This window comes from Kogia breviceps, chromosome 19, assembly GCF_026419965.1.
Source record: "Kogia breviceps isolate mKogBre1 chromosome 19, mKogBre1 haplotype 1, whole genome shotgun sequence".
NCBI classification, from domain to species: domain Eukaryota; kingdom Metazoa; phylum Chordata; class Mammalia; order Artiodactyla; family Physeteridae; genus Kogia; species Kogia breviceps.
This window is the reverse complement of record NC_081328.1, coordinates 50,151,516-50,170,983: the sequence shown is the minus strand read 5'-3', so window position 1 is coordinate 50,170,983 and position 19,468 is coordinate 50,151,516. Positions and strand designations below refer to the sequence as shown.

The 19,468-nt window shown below is 53.8% G+C and overlaps 1 protein-coding gene and 1 long non-coding RNA gene across 2 annotated transcripts in view; one reads left to right on the top strand and one right to left on the bottom strand.

Moving 5' to 3' along the window:
- LOC136793146 (uncharacterized) overlaps positions 1-19,468 on the top strand; it is a 74,054-nt gene that overhangs the window by 48,246 nt on the left and 6,340 nt on the right. The window lies entirely within an intron of this gene.
- Positions 2,367-19,468, bottom strand: part of MXRA7 (matrix remodeling associated 7) — a 29,894-nt gene continuing 12,792 nt past the window's right edge. The window contains exons 2-4 of the mRNA XM_059048146.2: positions 15,401-15,464; positions 10,770-10,866; positions 2,367-3,202 (exon numbers count right to left, since the gene is read on the bottom strand). Coding sequence (XP_058904129.1) covers positions 3,088-3,202; positions 10,770-10,866; positions 15,401-15,464 — 276 coding nt within the window. The 3' untranslated portion in view covers positions 2,367-3,087. The remainder of the gene's footprint in view (positions 3,203-10,769; positions 10,867-15,400; positions 15,465-19,468) is intronic.

The window sequence follows — 19,468 nt, the reverse complement described above, 5'->3', positions numbered from 1 at the left end:
CCCTTAAACATTTGAATGGTTGTGCAAACTTTTACATAATAAGAAAAATGCAAATTAAAGTTTCACTGAGCTAACATTTTTGACCTATCAAATTGACAAAAATCCAAAATTTGACAAGGTTCTCTGTTTAGGACGATGCAGTGGCCCTGATGGTATCAATTTTTCTTCCTCCCGACACTTAAGAACAAACAAATGTTTCCTCTTGCTTTCAGCTTGCAGGGTAGGCTGTTACCTTATGGTCATCTGTTAAGTTCTCGCATTGACTTGTTATCTTATGGTCATCTGTTCTCGCATTGACTCCCGGGAACTTTTTTCTTTTTTTTGTGGGGGCGGGGTACGCGGGCCTCTCACTATTGTGGCCTCTCCCGTTGCGGAGACTGCGACGCGCAGGCTCAGCGGCCATGGCTCACGGGCCCAGCCGCTTCGTGGCATGTGGGATCTTCCCGGACCAGGGCATGAACCTGTGTCCCCTGCATCTGCAGACGGACTCTCAACCACTGCACCACCAGGGAAGCCCCTCGGGAACTTTTAAGAACAAGTTCTGAGTCTGCAGGTACATTTTTTCGAAGTTGCTTTGATTTTCCTGACTAGTAGCAATACCGAGATCTGGTGGGACATACGGGTGTCAGATGGGTTTTGTTTTAAGAGGACTCTTCTGGCCACTGGTGTGCCAGTGAAGCAGATGAAGTGACAGAAATCATATGAACAGAAGATGGAGCTTATCTGGAAATGGCATCAGAGCTGCCCAACAATTGTTAGCAAGCCAGCAGTGCTTCCACAAAGCATCAGAGGCCCGGAACCTGGGCAACAGAACCACCACCCAGGAAGAGTGTCACATGTTCTGGGCACTCCAGACACTGGCTTCCAAGTCCCCACCCGGTGACAGGTCCTGTCTACCCAGTACCCATCCCTCCCACTCCTTTCTCACAGAGCCCCAGTGAGGTCCAGTGGCCCCCTCCTCTGGATGGCTAAGTGTTCAGGGGATGCCAGCCCCAGCCCCAGGCATCTCAGCCCATCATGGTGGTCCCATCTCCTTGCTAGTGACTGGTGAAGGCATGGACACATGACATTCTGGCCAATCGGGACCCAAAAGGGGAGGGTGCACCTGAATTGGTTCCCTCACTCCTAGGATACAAAGAAGATATGGCCCTTTTCCTGCTCCTGGATGTGATATCTGAGCTCCTGTAGCCATCTTGCAACCATGAGGAGAGCTGGTCTGTGACAAAAGCCCACAGTGCAAGGAAGACCAAGTTAAGAGAAATATAGCTTGGGCCCTGACCCTAATGGACCTACAGGCATTCTTCCTTTGGACTCCTCCCGTGCCCTAATTCAACTTTTGTTTAAGACAATTGAGTTGGAGTTTTCAGTTCTGTGCAGTTGGAACATCTTAGGTGAACCAAGTATAGAAAAGTTCCTTCAGTTTACTTTTCCTGTGGCCATGAGAATTTGGACTCATGTACCCACGGGTCGTTCCTGTTTGTTTCGTATAATCAGAGAAGGACTGGAAGAAGGAGGTGAAGAAAGAGATATAAAGTGGCTACAGGGCAGCGCAAGTTCTGCTGACATGCATTTAGGGGCAGGGAGATAAAAAACCACCCAGGGGGGTCCTTGGGACCTGAGAGAGGGAAACAAACAATACTTAAATCATAACATTTTTAAAAAGCAGTAACAAAAACGATAAAAATATTTTTGAAAAAAAGAACCGACATTTGGATATAACAACAGACACACAGATCAGACCCTCCTCCTAGGGATTGTCAGCAAAGAAGCAAAAGCAGTTACAGGGATGCAGGGGAGTCCTGGGAAAAACCCTAAAAAGCAAGAGAGGATGACAGAAGGTTCACTGTGATCCCGTGATCATTATTAAATTGTGGTACGTAAAACGCCACTGCTTCTTTTAATTTCGTGTGTTTAGTTGTATTTCAGCAAATAAAAAATATTCTCAAGAACTTTCTTAGGTTGTCCCTTTAGCGTACCCTCCTAAATTCAGCTTGCTATGAGTTTTTCTGCCAGTGGGGTGATCAGATACAGGACCTGGGCGGAACTGAAGAATCGCTGTTATTTCCGTCGTCATGCACTCACAGACTCACTGAACTTTACTGATATGCTAAGGTGGCCCAGACTCTCTCTGAGGTCATTTTGGCATTTTATTGAATGCTGACTTGTGAGGTTCTCTTTTCCTGCACACATGCCTGGCTTCTCCAAAGGACTTTATTTTTATGTATTTATCTATTTTTGGCCGCGCCACGCCTTGCAGCTTCTTAGTTTCCCGACCAGGGATTGAACCCGCACCCTCAGCAGTGAAAGCGCCGAGTCCTAGCCACTGGACCACCAGGGAATTCCCCTCCACACGACTTTAATCTCTCTAAAGGTAGGACTGTGTTGTGAATTTTATTTCCATTGACAGTGTCTAGCACAGGTCTAGGTGTGTGATAAGCACTCATAGAAGTCTTAATTATATATAAAGTCAGTCTCACGCTTAAATAAGAGAAACTTAGAGGGTCTTAACTCTGATACTGTTGCTTGGTCCAGGATTGAAGGTGAGTCTTTGAATCAGAGTTTTTGCTTTTTAGGGATGCTCCCTTACTGCTTGCTTCCATACAGTTACAGAAGTGTCCAGAAATCCTTCTAAGGAAGAAGGTGTAGTGTTATTAGACTGGATGCTTGGGCAGTGGTACCTGATACTCATCCCATAGCACCCCTGAGTCCTTTCCACACCATGTGCTGGGGCTGCGGAGGCTTCGAGCCAGCCCTTCTGGGCCGCTGCCTGCTCAGGATCTACACGGAAGGTCTGATTTGGATCAGATGACAGCCTCGGAGGGGAGCCCATGTGACAGCTGGGAGCTCACCAGCAGGCAGAAGCCAAACAAGTCGGGGATTTTTCTTCTCTGAAGACAACAGTCCTGATTCCTATGACATGATATCGAAATTGCAAGAACTGAGCAACTCTGTATATGATCTACCTCTGCATCTACGTATACAAGATAAAATGAAGCCTCCAAAAGTCTGAGAGTGGCACGGGCTCGGGTCCCGGGTCGGGGCAGAGTCACGGCCCAGCCGTGGCGGCGTCTTGCCGGGCAGAGGCCCCTACATGTCGTAGAGCCGGAGCTGCTCCTGCACGTCGCCGTCCGACATCTCGCCAAACGTGCCCTTGTTGTCCTTCATGAGCTTGAAGATGGCAGCCAGCTGTTCTTTCTGAACTCTGTCAAGAAGAAAGGATAAAGAGGAAAAAGATGCTCCCAGACCAGGGGGGGAGAGAGAGAGACCGTGCACTCCTCATTCCTGTATTACTGCTTCGCTTTCCAGAATAAGCAGAAAATGAAACTAAAACAAAACCCACTCTTAACACAGGAGCTGATTTGGTCTAAAAAACACTCAACTTGAGACTTCTGCAAACCGGGGTTCTAAGTCTTGGGTTTACCCTGGAGATTTGGGGATCCCAAGTTATCATTTGGGTTCTCGGTGCTACAGTTTCCCTGTGGGCCTCCCTTTTTTTTTTTTTTTGGTCGTGCCGCACGGCCTGCAGGATCTTAGTTCCCAGACCAGAGATCGAACCCGGCTCCTCGGCAGTGAGAGCTCGGAGTCCTAACCACTGGACCGCCGGGGAATTCCCGGGCCTCTCTTTAATGTTGACTACACACCTCCCCGGGAGGCCACGAGGAAGCAGAGGTGTTCCATTAGGCGGCTGGAGAGCCGATGAAGAGACATGTCAGAAACAGCCTTCGTTTAGAAGGATGAGCCAAAAGTGGAGGAGGGAGAAACACAATTGGCTGGGAAATGGGAGCATACAGATGTGTGCACAGGGTGCTTGGCGCAGGGGCAAGGGTGGCTGTGGGGTCTCGCTGCCCAGAGGAAGGGGCGCCTCTTTCCAGTTTGCACAAAGACACCGTATAGCCAGCGGGGGCCCTGGCCCTTTTACCAGGGAACAGGCCTGGCTGGAGATCGGCTTTACGTTCACCACACACGGGCTGGGGGGCCGGGGGGATGCTGGGAGTGATGTTCTCTTATCTCTGCGGCTGGGCCATGCCATCTGATCAGCCCGGGACACTTCCCACGAGTGCAAACGTGAAGGGATGGGGTGAGACTCTGCAGCCACGGTTTGCTTCTTGTTTGTTCTGTTGTGCTGTGCTCATCCGCGAGGCTGGGCGCTGTGTGCTGGCATGGGCTCCCCGTTCGGTTTCAGGTTTCTGCGGTTCCCCCCTCCACACCGCCCTACTGGCTCGGCACGGGCCACCTTCAGAGGATGTAAACCAAACGGCAGGGTCTGCTCTGGTCCCTGCAGACCCAGCAGGAGGCAGAGCTTCAGCACAGCCTCTGGCCACCCTGGCCCTGCAGGGCACAGCACTGCCCAGCCAGCACCCCAACCCTGCCTAGAGAGGGATCCGATCGATGTCTGGTCTTACGCTTGTCCTTTTGCAGTAACCCCGTATCCCCCAAACAGCAAACAGTTGGTTTTCTGACTACAGCAGCATCTAGAAGCTGAAATACCGAAGTCCCAAATCCAAGCCTCTCTTAGTCACGCTGGGAAAGTTATTTCTACAGTCTGCTTTCCTGTCCAGAGGAGAAGGAGCCTGTGAGAAGCACGCGATACCCTACCACCTGAAGAAAGGAGTACTGTGAATTGACGGGCTGTGTGGTTAGCTCTTTGGCAGGAATCACAATCCAGATGTATGAGTGGGCATCCCCCCAAAGGAACACAAATCCTCTTGTGCGTCTCTTAATGGCCGTGGCGCTTGCATGTTTTTAAGAGGGTGGGCCTAGGACTTCGCACTCTGCTGGAGAGTAACAGGCACAGATTCAGAGAGAGCTCAAATTTTAATGGGTTCAAAAAGATGATTTTTTAAAAAACAAAGGAAAACTGAAATAAACACACAGTAATCAAGACCATCTACTCAAAGTTTATTGGACCGAACAAAGGCTGAATACACAGATCCCAGCCATCGGGAGTATGTGAGGCTTGGTGCCTACAAGCCACGTTCAGAAAGTGTCCAGACAAACTTGATAACCTGCAAGGAGTCACCTATTTTTTCAATCAGACCCCAGCCTGGACAAGGACATTGCTGTTGCTACTGCTGTGTGGGTCAGGCTACATGGCTCTGTGTGGCTGTTGCTTTGTTGCCTGTTCTGTCCTAAACCCGTGAACCTAAGGTGTTAGACCCAGAGGAGAAGGTCCCTGGGAATGTACCATGCCCTAGGCTGACAGTGGACATTTCCCGGCCTTCCACTAAATAGAGGAAAAAAAAATTTTTCTATAAACTTACTGCTTTCAAAAAATGTTTTAACCAACACATCTAAAAACTGCAGATTAGTTTGGTATAGTATAAATATTGTCACATATAAAATTCCAAGAAATGAATCTGGGACTGATCTGATTATCTGGAGTAGTTCTAACTCATCTATGAAACCTAGGAAAAGGCAGAATCGAGACAGCTGTTTTAAGCGAACACTATCATTATTGCTTCTGTGAAAGCGAAGGTGGAGATTCCGCTGAGCTGGTAGGAACATCAATGAAAAGGCCTCTTAGCGACAAGCGGGCTGGATCCGAGCCTGCTCTCAACGGAGGGTAAGGGCAAGGGGAAGTCAACAGCGGGTTCTGGTTCTTTGCTGCCCACTCATCAATCATTGGGCTCTCGCCACCCCCCCCAGCCGAGCCAGCCGAAGACAGAGAGGGGAGCGGGCCCCAAGGGGAAGGAGGGCAGTCGACCAGCCAGCGAGCACAGGCAGCTCTCCCTCATTTGTCCATCACACCTCAGAGTCTTTCCTGGTTTGGCTTTGGTGATGAAAAGCAGGAGGGCTGGAATGAAACTACACCGATTTTAAAATGGTGGCATTGCTGACATCGGTGATATCTCAGGTGCAAAGCGTGTGTGGACAGGAAGGTTGAGTGACAAGGAAAATAAAAGTCCAGGAAAACCCTTCAGCTTAACAAAGCAATCCAGGCAAACAGGGAGGAACGCCTCTACAGGGGAGTGCCACGGGCATTCGGGGTCCTCCCAGCCAAGGAAAGTCCTGGATGGGGGCCTAGTCCCGGCAGATTTATGTAGGAAAATGCGCCCCGGGAGCCTGCTGGCTCCTCTCTGGGGGTTCCACTTTATCTCTCAAGTTTTAAGACGCCAAAAGGAAAAGCCTTTAGGAGGAGGCTAAGGATAACTTCATTATTCCTCGGTTCTGTGAAGAGAAATAAGGAGAAAAGATAATTTATTTCACTCATGCCATCTTACAAGTACTGCCGGAAAGGAAAGGGGGGAAACGGGGTGAGGAGGGGGAACGTCTGGGATTGCAGAAGCCAGCCCAGACGCTGGGGTCCAGACCCAGGGGAGTTTGCCTCTCGTCACCTGCTGCAGGAGAGCCCACTCACCAAAGCCAGCCTGAGACCCCGTTCCAAGTCTGCAAGGCCTACAGGGGCAGGTCAGGCAGGGCCCACCTGTAGGTGGCTGAGCAGGTAGGGTGCCCTTGTAGGTAGTTTAGCAGGTAGGACGGCACTGAGGGTAGTTGAGCAGGTCGGGTCCCACTTGCAGGTAGCTGGTGGGCAGGTCAGGGCCCATTTGTACACAGTTTAACAGGTAGGGCCCCACTGTAGGTAGTTAGGCAGGGAGTGCCAGACTTTAGGTAGTTGGGCAGGTAGGGTCCCAGAGTAAATACTTGGGCAGGGCAGGTCTCTCATTTAGGTATTTGGGCAGGTCGGGGGCCCGTGCGGGCAGCTGGGCAGGTCGGGGGCCAACTTGTAGGTGGTTGGTAGGGAGGGTCCCACTTACAGGTATTTGGGCAGTTCGGGTCTCACATGTGGGTGGTTAGGCAGGGAGGGTCCTCAGTTAGGTAGCTGGGCAGGTCGGGGCCCACTTGTGCTGCCCCGTTTAACACGGAGGGTTCTCAGTTAGGTAGCTGGGCAGGGAGGGGCCCACACGTAGGTCGGTGGGCAGGTCGGGCGCCACAGATACTCAGGCAGTTCAGACTGCGAGGGTCGGATCCTCAGCTTTGTGGCCGCTCTGGGCCGGTCCCCTCACCATAGATTATTTCTTATCCTTGCTGGGTAGGTTTTGTCCCTTCTGGGGACAGTGGCTTCCAAGGAAATGTGCTCCCCAGATGACACAAATGGTGTGCCCACCTTTTGTAAGGGACATGCAGAAGCACTGGTTACCCAGGTGAGCACGGAGGGAAACCTGTGGGATTCGATTGTATCCCTCTGGCGCCCTCATGTGGAGGTGAGTCAGCACGTGTGCCTAGAAATTCACACCGGTGGATGGAGGGCAGAAAGCAGAATATCCGTTCACGCTTGCCAGTTACGCATTTCAAAACACCATCCGCTGGAGTAGTGTCCACTTCTAAAAACGTCAGGCCAGTCCTGGGGACCTTCAGAATGGAATGGGTGCTGGGGTCCTGGGTCCTCACTATCAGAGCCACCCTAGTCTACCTCCTGGGTTCCATTTTTCCCCTGGACCAGAAGATGGGAAGAAGGGACGGTGTACAAGGCAAGGAGTAGCCGATGGTGCCTCTTCTTTTTGCTGCCGAGCTAGAAGTCAGCCAGGCTCGCCAGCTTCACTGGCCCTGGGGGGTGAGGGGGTGGCATCTTGCTGCGGGGAGCAGTCGTAACCTGCAAGCCCAGTGTCCCAGCCGCACTGAGGCTGGATACGACACCTCCCAGAAGAGCTGCGGGGGGGAATGCAGGGGCACCCCCATCCTGGCAGAGGCAGTGCTGAGGGAGCCTGTGAGCCCCAGCCCCAGGGAAGACCCAGCAGGAGGTGGGCAGGCGGTGAGGAAGCAGGGTCTTTCTTAAGCAGCATGTCTCTGGATCTACAAACCTTACACTTTCTGCCCCTTGGGTAGAACGAGTCTCATCTGTGAGCTGCTCCAAGGATGAGAACGCCCAGTTACTACCACGTGGAGGAACGAATCTGGGGTCTCTCTTTCTGGGTCCTGCTTACCAAGTGCCATGCCCTGAAAACTTGTGAACTGCAGCTGCTGAGGAACTCTGGGTCTTGTGACTACTGAAGATTTAGGGTCTAGATACTGCTGTGCTGGCCGAGGTCAAGAATTTAAAGTCAGGGGTTTGCAGCACGGGTTTTTAACCAGCTTGCAACTTGACGGGGACCCTGAATGCCAGGAAGGGAATTAGAAACAAGCAGAGTTTGGTCAAGAAGAATTTGACAGGCAAGGAAGAGCACACACTTTTCACTGGCCCGTGGTTTTAGTCGTCTGACAGTATTTTTCATACTGACAACCCCAAGGCAGTTTCCTAGACTCAGGTGGGACCAGAGCTGTCTCACACCCGTCAGCTTCCCCGGTCCCCACTGGAACTATCGTGCTGTAGATGAAGACGCAAAGCCACACTTGCCAGCCTCGGCAACCCCAAGCATCACCATGCGGGGAACATGCGAGGGGGGGTGGTGGTGTCAGGGGCCCCATGCAGTGCCGTGTGCGCTGACCACGTGCAGGGGCTGACCACAGAGCACACAGGCAGACGTGTCGGACAGCCACAGGAGCATGCTGGGAGGGGCAGTAATGAGAGTGAACACAACGCCAGCCCCACCCCGGGGGGACCGCGTTCACCATGAAGTCCACCAGTCCCTCCTTCTCAGCTCAAGCACGACTGTGATAACCAAGCCTGCAGGGGAGGAGGTGAGAACCCCTCACCCCAAGAGCAGCGCTTGGGTAGTCTTGACCCCGCAGAACAGCTCAGCGTGAACCACTCACCTAGAGACCCCCAGAGACCCAGTAGGGAAAGACCCTCCTGGGCAACACAGAGCCTGCTGTCTGAACACGACGGAGGAAGGACTTTCCCTCTCCCTCCCCGAGGTCCCAGCACTGAACCCAGGGGCGGTGGCAGTCTGAGCCCGGCCCGAGCCCGGCCACTGAGTCAGCTAACTGGCCCCTCCTATTCTAATGGCCCCTCATCTCCGCAGAGCACACAGAATAGGGCCAGGGCCCCGGTCACAGCCTCTGTCCACAGGGCCCTTCGAGGGGCCACAGGCGCGCCAAGCCCCCTCCATCCTTAACTCTGAGGCTGCACACCTTTTCTGGAAAGGGCCGCACACTGACTCTTTTCAGCTTTGTGGGCCATGCGGTCCCTCTGCAACTACTGAGCTCAGCCACTGCGCTGCGAAAGGTGCCACAGACCACAGAAAAACGGTGACCGCAGCCCCGTTCCAGTCACACTGGATTTTACAAAGACAGGGCTGCAGTCCGCCAGCCCTTGCTCTGACCGTAAGACCCTGCCTGACCCACGACCTGGGGGCACAGGGTTTCTGCCAGGCGCCATTCTACCTTCTCAGGGAGAGATGAAAGCTGCAGGCGTGACACCACGCAGTCCAGCGGAAGACAGTGCCCCCCCAGCCTCACAAGGGGGCGCTGGCCGTCCAACCAGCTGGCCCATTAGGCCCAGGAGGGACTTGGCATTAACTGGGCCTCCAAGAACCCTGCAGCCCTGGGAAGGGAGCCTGTTCACCCAGGAGCCCTGCGCCGGAGAAGACTGAGCAGGCCCGGGTGCAGAGAAATGAATTAATCGGTTATGAAGGCAGCAGAGGAGGAGAGGTTTGGACCACAGTCAGTCGTGATGGGGACACAGTAACAGACAGGATGAGGGAGGCACCGCTAATCTAAGAAGTCAGTCTCCTTACCAAAAGGATTTGCAAGAATATTTGTGGCCCAGGACCTAAGGAACTTGCTACAGGGAAGTGAGGTCAGAGGTCAGCTCAATCCTGAAATATAAAGGCAGCAAACCGGAAACCGGATCACACCCAGAGGCAGCGGCTGGGCACCGAGGAGTGGGGGGCTTCCCCAGGCTGGGCTCACCCTGCCACCGACCCCCCCAGCCCCCGGTGAAGAGCCTTCCAGGCCAGGTTTGGAAGGACTGGCAGCAGCTCCGGGGGGGGAAAGGGGGTTCTCGTGGGCACAGTGCCTTCTGACTTGAGGGGTACAGGGTGGCTTGGTAATAATGAAAGGGTAGTTGAGATCTGCATCCTGGAATAATAAAGCCTCCATGCCCGACCCTAGAACCCAGCTTACGCTAGGCTAGGAAGTAGGGGGTGATCACCCAGCCCCTCCGGGTTGCCGGGCTCAGAAAACACAGGCCCCCATTTAGCTTTGTGCTTAAACCAGACGACCCCAGGCCACAGGCTGGCCCGCGTCAGACGACTGGTTCTCCCCCGTGGCCTGTCACCACTGCTCCTCAGGAGGGAAGCCCAGGGGTGTGCATGGGTGCCTGGCCGGGGGCTGGCGGGGGAAGAGCCCAATTCTAAAAATAAGGAGCTGCGTGGCTGCAACTGCCTCAGAGCTCCGTGGAGCAGAACAGATAAAAAATGACTGCTGGCCCTGGGCTGGGGAGTTTGGGGGCTGCTGAGGGGGGTTGGTGGCCAAGTGGATGAGCAAGAAGAATCGTGCTCTGTCCTGCAGTGATGGATGGACTTTGTCATGAGCCCTCCGTGTAAGCGAACAGCCGGATCTGCTCCAGGCTCTTCCCGGGCATCTGCTTTTTCCCTTTTGGCGGGGGAGGGGTGGGGTGCAAGAAGGGGCTCGGCCACCCGGCCCCTGGCACACGCGCCTCCCGAGGGCCCCGAGGGGACTGTCGTCAGGGGAAGTCGAGCCTGGCCGAATACTGCCAGGACGGGGGGGCGGGGGGGGCGTGGAGAAAACCCTAAAATGGAAATGGAAGAGTGGGGGGCTGGCAAAGCTTACAGGAGGCCCTCCTCCTCTCCCGCCTACAACGAAGGGGGCTCACGGCGGTACCGGTACTGGAGAAAGCTGAGCCACCCCGAAGAGGGTGGGCGGCCTACCTCTGTTCCTCCTCCAGTTCCTCCTTGGTCATCATCTTCTTGTACTGGTCTCCCCTCAGCTTCCCGGGGCTGTATTTGAAGGAGAAGGCCTCTCCCCCTGCAGAGAGGACACCCAGTAACAGCCAGTTAGGGTGCTGGGCCCGCCTGCAACCTCAGGTCCCTTTCCCTTCCAAAGAAGGGTTTCCAAAGAACCACCTGGGCCAGAGAGGGTGACGCCGGCTTCAAAGAGGGGCACATGGGCCTCACGCCCACGCCGGGCCAGTTCACCTAAGCCTCAGAGAGGGCTGGACGCCCGCAACATCTGCTCACCCTCCCCTGGGCCTGGCAGGTCCTCCCCCGACACCCCTTCGGCTTAGGAACTCTTTTGGGAACTTGAACGGGGGATGAGGCAGCCGGAGTGAAGCGAGCATCGCCGCCCCACCCCCGCCCATGCTACTCGGTTCCATCCACCAAAGGCCAGTTCCCTTCCCAGACCAGGTTGAGCCGTCCACAGAGCTGCCTGTGGGCCCCTCTCCAGCAAGGGCTCTGGCCAAGCAGCCGCCCGCAAGGCTTTTCTCCCCCTCATCCTGAACCAACCCCCCCTTCCCCATGACTGCTGTGCTAATTACACAGTCAGAGGGCCCTTATCTCTGGGAAGCAGCCTGTGCTAAGGCGCTGGGTTCCCTGCCTCTCCTCGGGTCCCAGGTCCAGAAGGCTGCAGGGACCCCCGACCCTCCTGCCAAGGTCCTCGGGTCTCCCTGGCTTGGGAGTGCCCGCCCTGCCGTCCAGGGGCATCATGTCGGCAGGCCCCTTCTCTCTATGCCCCTCCCTGCAACCAGTTATTAAAAATCTGAAACAACGCATCCCTCCCACAATGGGACATAGGAATGATGTGGCTTGTTCACACGGTGTTCAAATCGGTCATTAAAACCAGCACTTAGGGAACTGCCTGGCGGTCCAGTGGTTAGGACTCGGTGCTTTCACTGCCGAGGGCGCGGTTCAATCCCTGCTTGGGGAGCTAAGATCCTGCAAGCCACATGGCGTGGTCAAAACCCAAAAAACCGAAAAAACCAAACCAAAAAACCCCAGTACTTATTGCCGAACGGGTGTACCCGGGCTTGCCAGTCCCAGAGCAGACCCCGTAGCTGCTTTGGAACAAATGAAAGGGCAGCTCTAGAGGCCTGCAGAAGGCACACCAGGGGGTGTGGACAGAGGAAAACAGGGACGTGTGACGTGGAGGGAAGCCAGGCCAGAGGAGGCAGCATGCACAGGTGAAGGCTGCAAGGGCAGAAAAGGAAAGAGCTCTAGAGCATGGAGAGAGTTCCCTTAGGAGGCAATGCCCTTGTGTGGTCCTTCAGCCCAGCAGGTGGAGGGTAGATAGATGGCCTCCGGTCAGCCTTGGGGACAGAGGCTCAGTGCTTGTCTTATCTAATTTCAGTTAATGTATAAAGAATTGAGTAGGGGAAATTTCGCAAGACCAGCAAATCACCCTCCCACACGGATATATTCTTTTTCACTTCTGTCACTCCAGTGTCAGGGATCTCAAACACCTCCACATCCTGCCCTGGGGCCACCTGGACCTCCTCTAGCTGGCAGCTGTCCCCAGTGATCAGACAGGCTGATGGGGGCTTCAGGGAGGAAAAGGCTGCAGCCTCTGAGATTCGAGTTCTCTCTGGGCTAAAAGAAGGTTCTGGATGCAAATTCAGAAACCAGGCATTGTAGCTGGGGGTGGTGTTTGCTCTCACCACAGCCTGACTTTGCAGGAGAATCTGGCCGCCAGGGCTGAGCCCTTGCCTTAGGGAAGCAGTTACCATGTCTGTACCAGGATTAATTCGCTCTTCATTAATTCAGCAAATACTTAGCACTCTGCTTGGTGCTGGGGACTTAGCAGCGAAGAAAACATACAGGAAGCAAAGATGAGTAATTAAAATACAGAGTTGGGGACTTCCCTGGCGGTCCAGTGGTTAGACTTCGCCTTCCATTGCCGGGGGTGCAGGTGTGATCCCTGGTCGGGGAGCTAAGATCCCATGTGCCTCGTGGCCAAAAAAAGACTTTAGAAAGGTCCATGTTAAAAAATCTTATAAAATAAATAAGTAAAATAAAATAAAATACAGAGTTTGCAGTAGGTCCTGAGAACTCTTCAGAAAAGGACAGCAGGAGGGGAGAGAGAGGCAGGGAGGGGGCTGCTTGGAAGTTTGGTGGCGGGGGGCTGTCAGGAAGGGTTTTACAGGTGATGCTGCAGGTCTGGGGAGACAGATCCAGCAAAGCAAGGAAGCCAGTGAGGCGGGGGGCAGGAAGCAAGGGGACAGGAGGACACGGGGTGAGAAGCCAGGCTGCCAGGGCAGGCCTCGGCTCTTCCTCCTGGCGGGCTGGGGCTGGGGCTGGGGCTCAGCGCAGACAGGATGAGTCCCCCTGACCCCCCACTCCCGTCAGCCTCTCTTCCCTCCAGGCTGAGCTTAGCTCAGGCTAATGAGCTAAGGGCCCGCAGCATCAGGAGCTTCTAAAGCTCAGGGCTTGGACTGCGGTGTCCGGGCATCTGGGAACTGTGCTGAGTAATTTGGGGCCGCCGTTTGAGGGGCCTGGGTCTTTGGTTGTCAGGAAAGAACCTGCCACGGGGCAGAATCACACAGAGCTAGTCTCAGAGTGAGCTCGCAACCATGCTGGCTTCTGGACCTCAGAAAGCGGCAACGGACAAAGACGACGGATTAACTTCGACTTCAAGGTCGTTCTGTTGCTATGTTTTACAAAAATAAAATATAAAAAATGCTGCCAGCTGGGTAGTACTCAAGGTTTCAATCTGTGGGGCCGGTCTGATTATGCTGCTTCGAGCCAGAGAGAACAAACCACTTGAAAAGGCTTTCACTTAATCACATATGGTGTGACGAGGGATACACAGCAGCCTCCAATTTTGCTAGACCAGGAGGGTTCAACGTGAGAGCCCCCTGGGAGGGGGGACTTCTTCCTCTGGCAGTCTTCTGAATCAACCCAGCCGCTTAGGGAAGGCACCTTAGCGGACACTGAGCGGCTCACTGCAGAGGCGCTGGGGGCCTCTCACGTTTTCTTCTGACAGCTGGGGCCCTAAATCTCTCCCGCCTCCGCCTTGTCAGGGCTGGGAGGCGGCGGCTGGGGGATGGGCAAGGTCCGGGATCAGCGGTCAGATAAGGACGGAGGGCCCGGAGACACTGCACACGGCCGGGTGTGGGGCTGCTCATCTGTGGGGCCTGACAGTGTTTCAGAAGAGGGGTCTGCTGAGCCTCCCCTTGTCCTGGCCCAGGGGCCTCCAGCAGCCTTGGCGCTTGCCTCCTGTGTCCCCAAATCACTAACGGGATCCAATAACGTGGCAGGGACAGACCCCAGGCCCACGGTTCCTGCAGAGGATCTGGAGAATCAACAGCTGGAGGGAGAGCCCCTGGCAAGGGGCTGATGTCCACCCCACCCCCCTGCAGCCGCCTGCCCCTCCCTCTTCCTCTAAGGCTCAATTGATAGAAACTGAAGGCCCATCCCTGCCGGGCCTCAGGGGAAGCTTCCCCACCCCCCAGCCCCCCAGCCCAGCCCCGCCTGCCTAGCCCACAGCAGCCTTGGTTACCGCATTCCTGCAACCTTCTCTTTCCAGGGCTCCTGCCAGTTGTTGACTTAAAATCACAGCAACAGACTCCCTTATTAAAAAACCATGAAGTATTTCTAACGTACACAAAAGTACAGCAAGTAATAAGTCCTCCGTGTACTTGCCATATAGATTTGACAAATGTTGACATTTTGCTATTTTTGCTTCAGCTTCTTCTTCTTCTTCTTTTTTTTTCTTTAAAGAAACAAAACATGACAGAACCAGCAGAAGCCCCACACCGTGTCTGGTCCTGTCTGTCTGTCTGGGGCACTGGTCCCTGTGGGTGGCCAGAGCAAACACACTGCCTTCTACCCGGTCAAGTCCAAACTCCCGTTCTCTTCCCCTAGCTGCCTGGAACCTGATGGCCACGCAGGTCTGGCTAGTCAGCTAGTGCTGCTTGGGAATCAGGCGTTTCCTGTCTGGGGGACTTTAACCTGCAGAAGCCTGGGAGGCGGCCCTGTAAGTGGCTTTAGTCTCCATAAAATAGGTCCAGAGATATTTGGAGAGAAATGTGAAATGTACAAATCGGGGACCAGAAAGGAGTTAGAGGTACTGCAGGAAACAGAAGGTCAGTGATGGGCCACCTGCATTTGGAGACAACTCACATTGTATAAATGGAAAAGTAAAGGCCGAAAGAGCAAAGCAGGGACTTCCCTGGTGGTCCAATGGTTAAGACTCCACGCTTCCCCTGCAGGGGGCACTGATTCGGGTTAGATCCCTGGTCAGGGAACTAAGATCCTACGTGCCACACAGCGCAGACAAAAAAAAAAACAAACCCCAAAGAGCAAAGTAGGTGGTCAGGGAGATGGGTGCAGGAAGGCCAGAGAAGGTCAGAGAGGAGTGGGCTCCAGCCTCAGTGTCCTCTGGGTGGCACCAGACACGGCTTCGCAGCCCCTCTCCTCTGTCCTCTCCCCCTCCATCCACTCCCCTCATCCTGCCACTCAAATCCTCAGGTGGGGAATCCAAAGGGCCATGGCACAGCCTAGCCTCCACAGCCAGACACGATAAGGCCGGCCTCGGCGGGCAGGGATGTGCGGGTTGTACCCACCGTCTTCTTCCTCCGGCCCTGCCAGGGGTGGACCCTCCACGCCATCCAGCTCCGGCTCCTCTTCCTGCAAGACAAGGAGAGGGGTCAGTGCCTGGGCACCTGATTTACATTTTTGATACTGTCATTCAGGGCTTTGACCCCTCAGTCAAAGCAACCTGACCCCCTGGGTCTGCTCCTAGGATAGATGTGCTCGGGGACCGGAAGCGGGTGACCACCTCGGGGAGATGGGGCATTGGCGGACAGGAAGTCGCGGGGAGAGGAAGGGGCCGCCCAGGGCCCGCCTGACCACTCGCAGCACCCACGTTGTCCTTTGAGCGTGGCCAGGAGGTCCTGAGTGGGGGCCACGGTCAACAGCAGGTGGAAACAGGGACATCAGCGGGAATGCCCTGGTGGTCCAGTGGTTAGGACTCGGCGCTTTCACTGCCGTGGGCTCAGATTCAAGCCCTGGTCAGGGAACTAAGATCCCGCAAGCCATGCGGTGCGGCCAAAACATACAAAGCAAAAAAGGAAACAGGGACGTCAGTGCCTGAATTTTTGACCTTTGCACCTCCGTCCCTTTGCCTTTTCCAGGTGGGTGCTGGTCAAGTGGTGAATGCCACTTCGATAAGTGGACTGGGCGACTCCCACTCCTGGCTATAGTGAGTAGAACAAAAGGCACGAGAGGAAAGCTGGCGGGTTCTCTGGGGTCGGGGCTGGGCTGGGTGTCACAGAGAAGCTGCGTTTGTGGTCACAGGCTCCATCTCTGCTTCCTTTAACATTGTTTCCATCCCTGACCACTTCAGGGCCCATTTTCCCAAAATGGGAGCTCCACCTCCCTCAGCCTGGTTCTCTCCCACGCACACGGACAAAATAAACAGAAGGCTGGAAGGAATGTCCCGGGATGGCCTCGGTGGAAGGCAGGAGTGACTTCAACTTGTAGGAATGTTGGAGGATGACAGGGAGGTGCCGGTGCTGCGGCTCTGAGGGACTGAAGGGCGTTTAGGAGAGGGGAGCCCAGACGTGAATGAGCTGCCCCACGGGGGCCGAGACCGCGTGGTGGACTAATCCAAACCCAGGCTTTCAGGCTCCCGGCCCGGGGGTCCAGCGGTTTGCAGCCTCAGCAAGCCGGGCAGGCAGGCGCCCCAACAAGTCAGAGAGAGCTAAGCTGGGAGGCAAAGTTTGCACAAAAGCCCAAGAGCCGGTCATAAGTGGCAAACCCAGAGGGCCTCGGGTCTCTTGTTGTGACCTTCTCTCTCGCTGGACCCCACAAGATAGCGCCGGGAGGAGCAGGGCCGGAGGCAGGAGCTGCCTCCTCTCCACTCAGCCGTTTGCGTCAGGCTCAGCATCATCGGGGGTGAGGCACGCTGCCCTGAGCGCTGGCCAGCACCTGGGGCTCGCGTGTCCACACGCCTCCGGGGTTTTGCCCAGCAGAGCGTCTTTGTGGCTGCAGGGGAAGGCAGGCCTCTTTGGGGGACAAAGGAGACACCCCTTTGACTCTGCAAACCAGTTCTAGGGATCTGCTCTGGGCTGGAAAACCATCTATCCGGGTTTTTATACGAGGACTCTGGGTGCAGGGGAGAACAAGACAAAACTGGGAACAACTAAATGTTCATCCATGGAGTCAAATGTAGTATAGTTAAGTACAGTATAGTTCAACAGTTTGGTCGGTATCTTCACCGAAACATTAACAGCTTAAATATATTACAGTGCACGCATATACTGTGCAACACTGCCTTAAAAAGGAGGCGACTAGGGACTTCCCTGGCGGTCCAGTGGTTAGGACTCCATGCTTCCACTGCAAGGGACACGGGTTTGATCCCCGGTCAGGGAACTAAGATCCCACATGCCGCACGGCACAGCCAGAAAAATAAAAATTAAAAAAAAAAAAAAAATTAAAAAGGAGGCGACCATACGTACCGATGTGAAAAGCGCATTGAAATACATTACCAAAGGGAGAAGCAAGAAGCAGCACAGGGTGAAGAGTGCAACATTCTTGGTGTGCGTGTCAAAACAGAAGTGCACAGATACGCTCATAAATGCGAAGAAAACGTTTTCTAGAGGGACACGCAAGACACCATAACAGCAACCGCCTTTGGGGAGAGGAGCTGGTTGGGGGCGGCCTTTCCTCTCCATCTTACACATTTCAGTATAATTTGGATTTTCTAATAATAGGCATGAATTGCATTTTAAAAATGCTACACAGGGATCTCTGAACAGTGAGCTTGGGGCTACTATATATATTTTTCTTTAAAAAAAGAAAGAGAAAAAAACACAGAAAGAAAAACAGATTAATCTAATCAGGGCTGGAGCCCAGAAATAAGCCCGATATTAAGACTAGAGAGTAGACCAATTCTCCTACTATGTTCGAGGGACACAAAGGCTAAAGGAAAAACAACAAAAAAGCAAGCACAGCCCCTTCGTGAAGGAACTCACAGTCCTGTAGGAAAGACATATACCCAGATAATTGCCACCCAGGATGGTAAATTCAAGAACCAAGGCAGACCTCTTTATCCCAAAGGGACACGGTGTCAGTTGACCTGCCAACACACCCCTGGGGAGAGGCTGGTCTACATTGGGATTTTGCACTTGACTTTTGAAGTGTGGTACTTTTTTTTGCAGTACGCAGACCTCTCACTGTTGTGGCCTCTCCCGTTACAGAGCACAGGCTCCGGACGCGCAGGCCCAGCGGCCATGGCTCACGGGCCCAGCCGCTCCGCGGCATGTGGGATCTTCCCGGACCGGGGCACGAACCCGTGTCCCCTGCATCGGCAGGCGGACTCTCAACGACTGCGCCACCAGGGAAGCCCTGTGGTACTTTTTAAACTGGTTATGACCCATTGGTGGGTCATGAAAGCAATTTAGAGGTTGCTACTAGTATTTAAAAATTGTGCAGCCAACGTCTTAGTGTGGTTTTAAGATTTAATAACTTCAGAAGCATAAATGCTCCAAACATACCAAAAACTGACATTTGAAAGGTTAGATATCTACGTTTTAAATATGTTGACGTTTCTTATCCAGATTCATATGATACCCCTGCTGATTTTCAGACTTTGGAAAACCATTCATGAGCGGATGGATGGTCAGTGACTAAAGGGATTGCCTTTGTGAGTCCAGCCTTGTGATCTTAGGAGGATTGGAGGCACACGTGAGTCTGGACATGACTTCAAGGGAGGTCGACCAGGTATCTGAGGTGCCCACAGGAGAGGACTCCTCTACCTGCTTGTCCTTCCAGATTCCAGCACTCACAAAGACTTAAAATGAAAAACACAGCATTCAAATGTCAGGAAACTAAGTATAAAAGGAATTTAAATAAGTAAATACTCAACTGATGTATTCTGTAGGTTTGTAGCATTTACACTTCCTCTGTTATTAAGACTTAAAACTACACTAAGGGGCTTCCCTGGTGGCGCAGTGGTTGAGAATCCGCCTGCTGATGCAGGAGACACGGGTTCGTGCCCTGGTCCGGGAAGATCCCACATGCCGCGGAGCAACTAAGCCCGTGAGCCATGGCCGCCAGGCCTGCGCGTCCGGAGCCTGTGCTCCGCAACGGGAGAGGCCACAACAGTGAGAGGCCCGCATACCGCAAAAAAAAAAAAAAAAAAAAAAAAAAAAAAAAAAACTACACTAAGACTTTGGGGGTGACCCTGTATCCCAATATGAAATTAAAGATAAACAGTGGTGTGTGTGTGGTGGGTGATGTAGATACCGTTTTATAAAACTTCTGTGACTTTATAGACAGGGATGCAATTCAAACAGATTTCTTATTTGAGACTTAATGAAGTTTGGGAAACATTGCTGAATCGCATTTACTGTTTTCTGTCTGCACAGAAACCCCCCTCTTTCAGAAGATGCCCTTTGAAGCCTGTGGTCCTGGTGGGAGCTGCCAGTCGGGCAGTCAGACCCCACCCCACACACACACCCCACGATGGGAAGGGCAGGCGGATGTGACCCAGGGCTCAACTTCTGCTTGGGCACAAGGGACCTCTGGTCCCAGAACTGGGAGCTCGGGAGCTGCCCAGGGTCACCGGGGTGGGGAGTCCCTGGCTGTTCCACCCCTGCCTCCCCTGTATGTGAGCGACTCAAATCCTG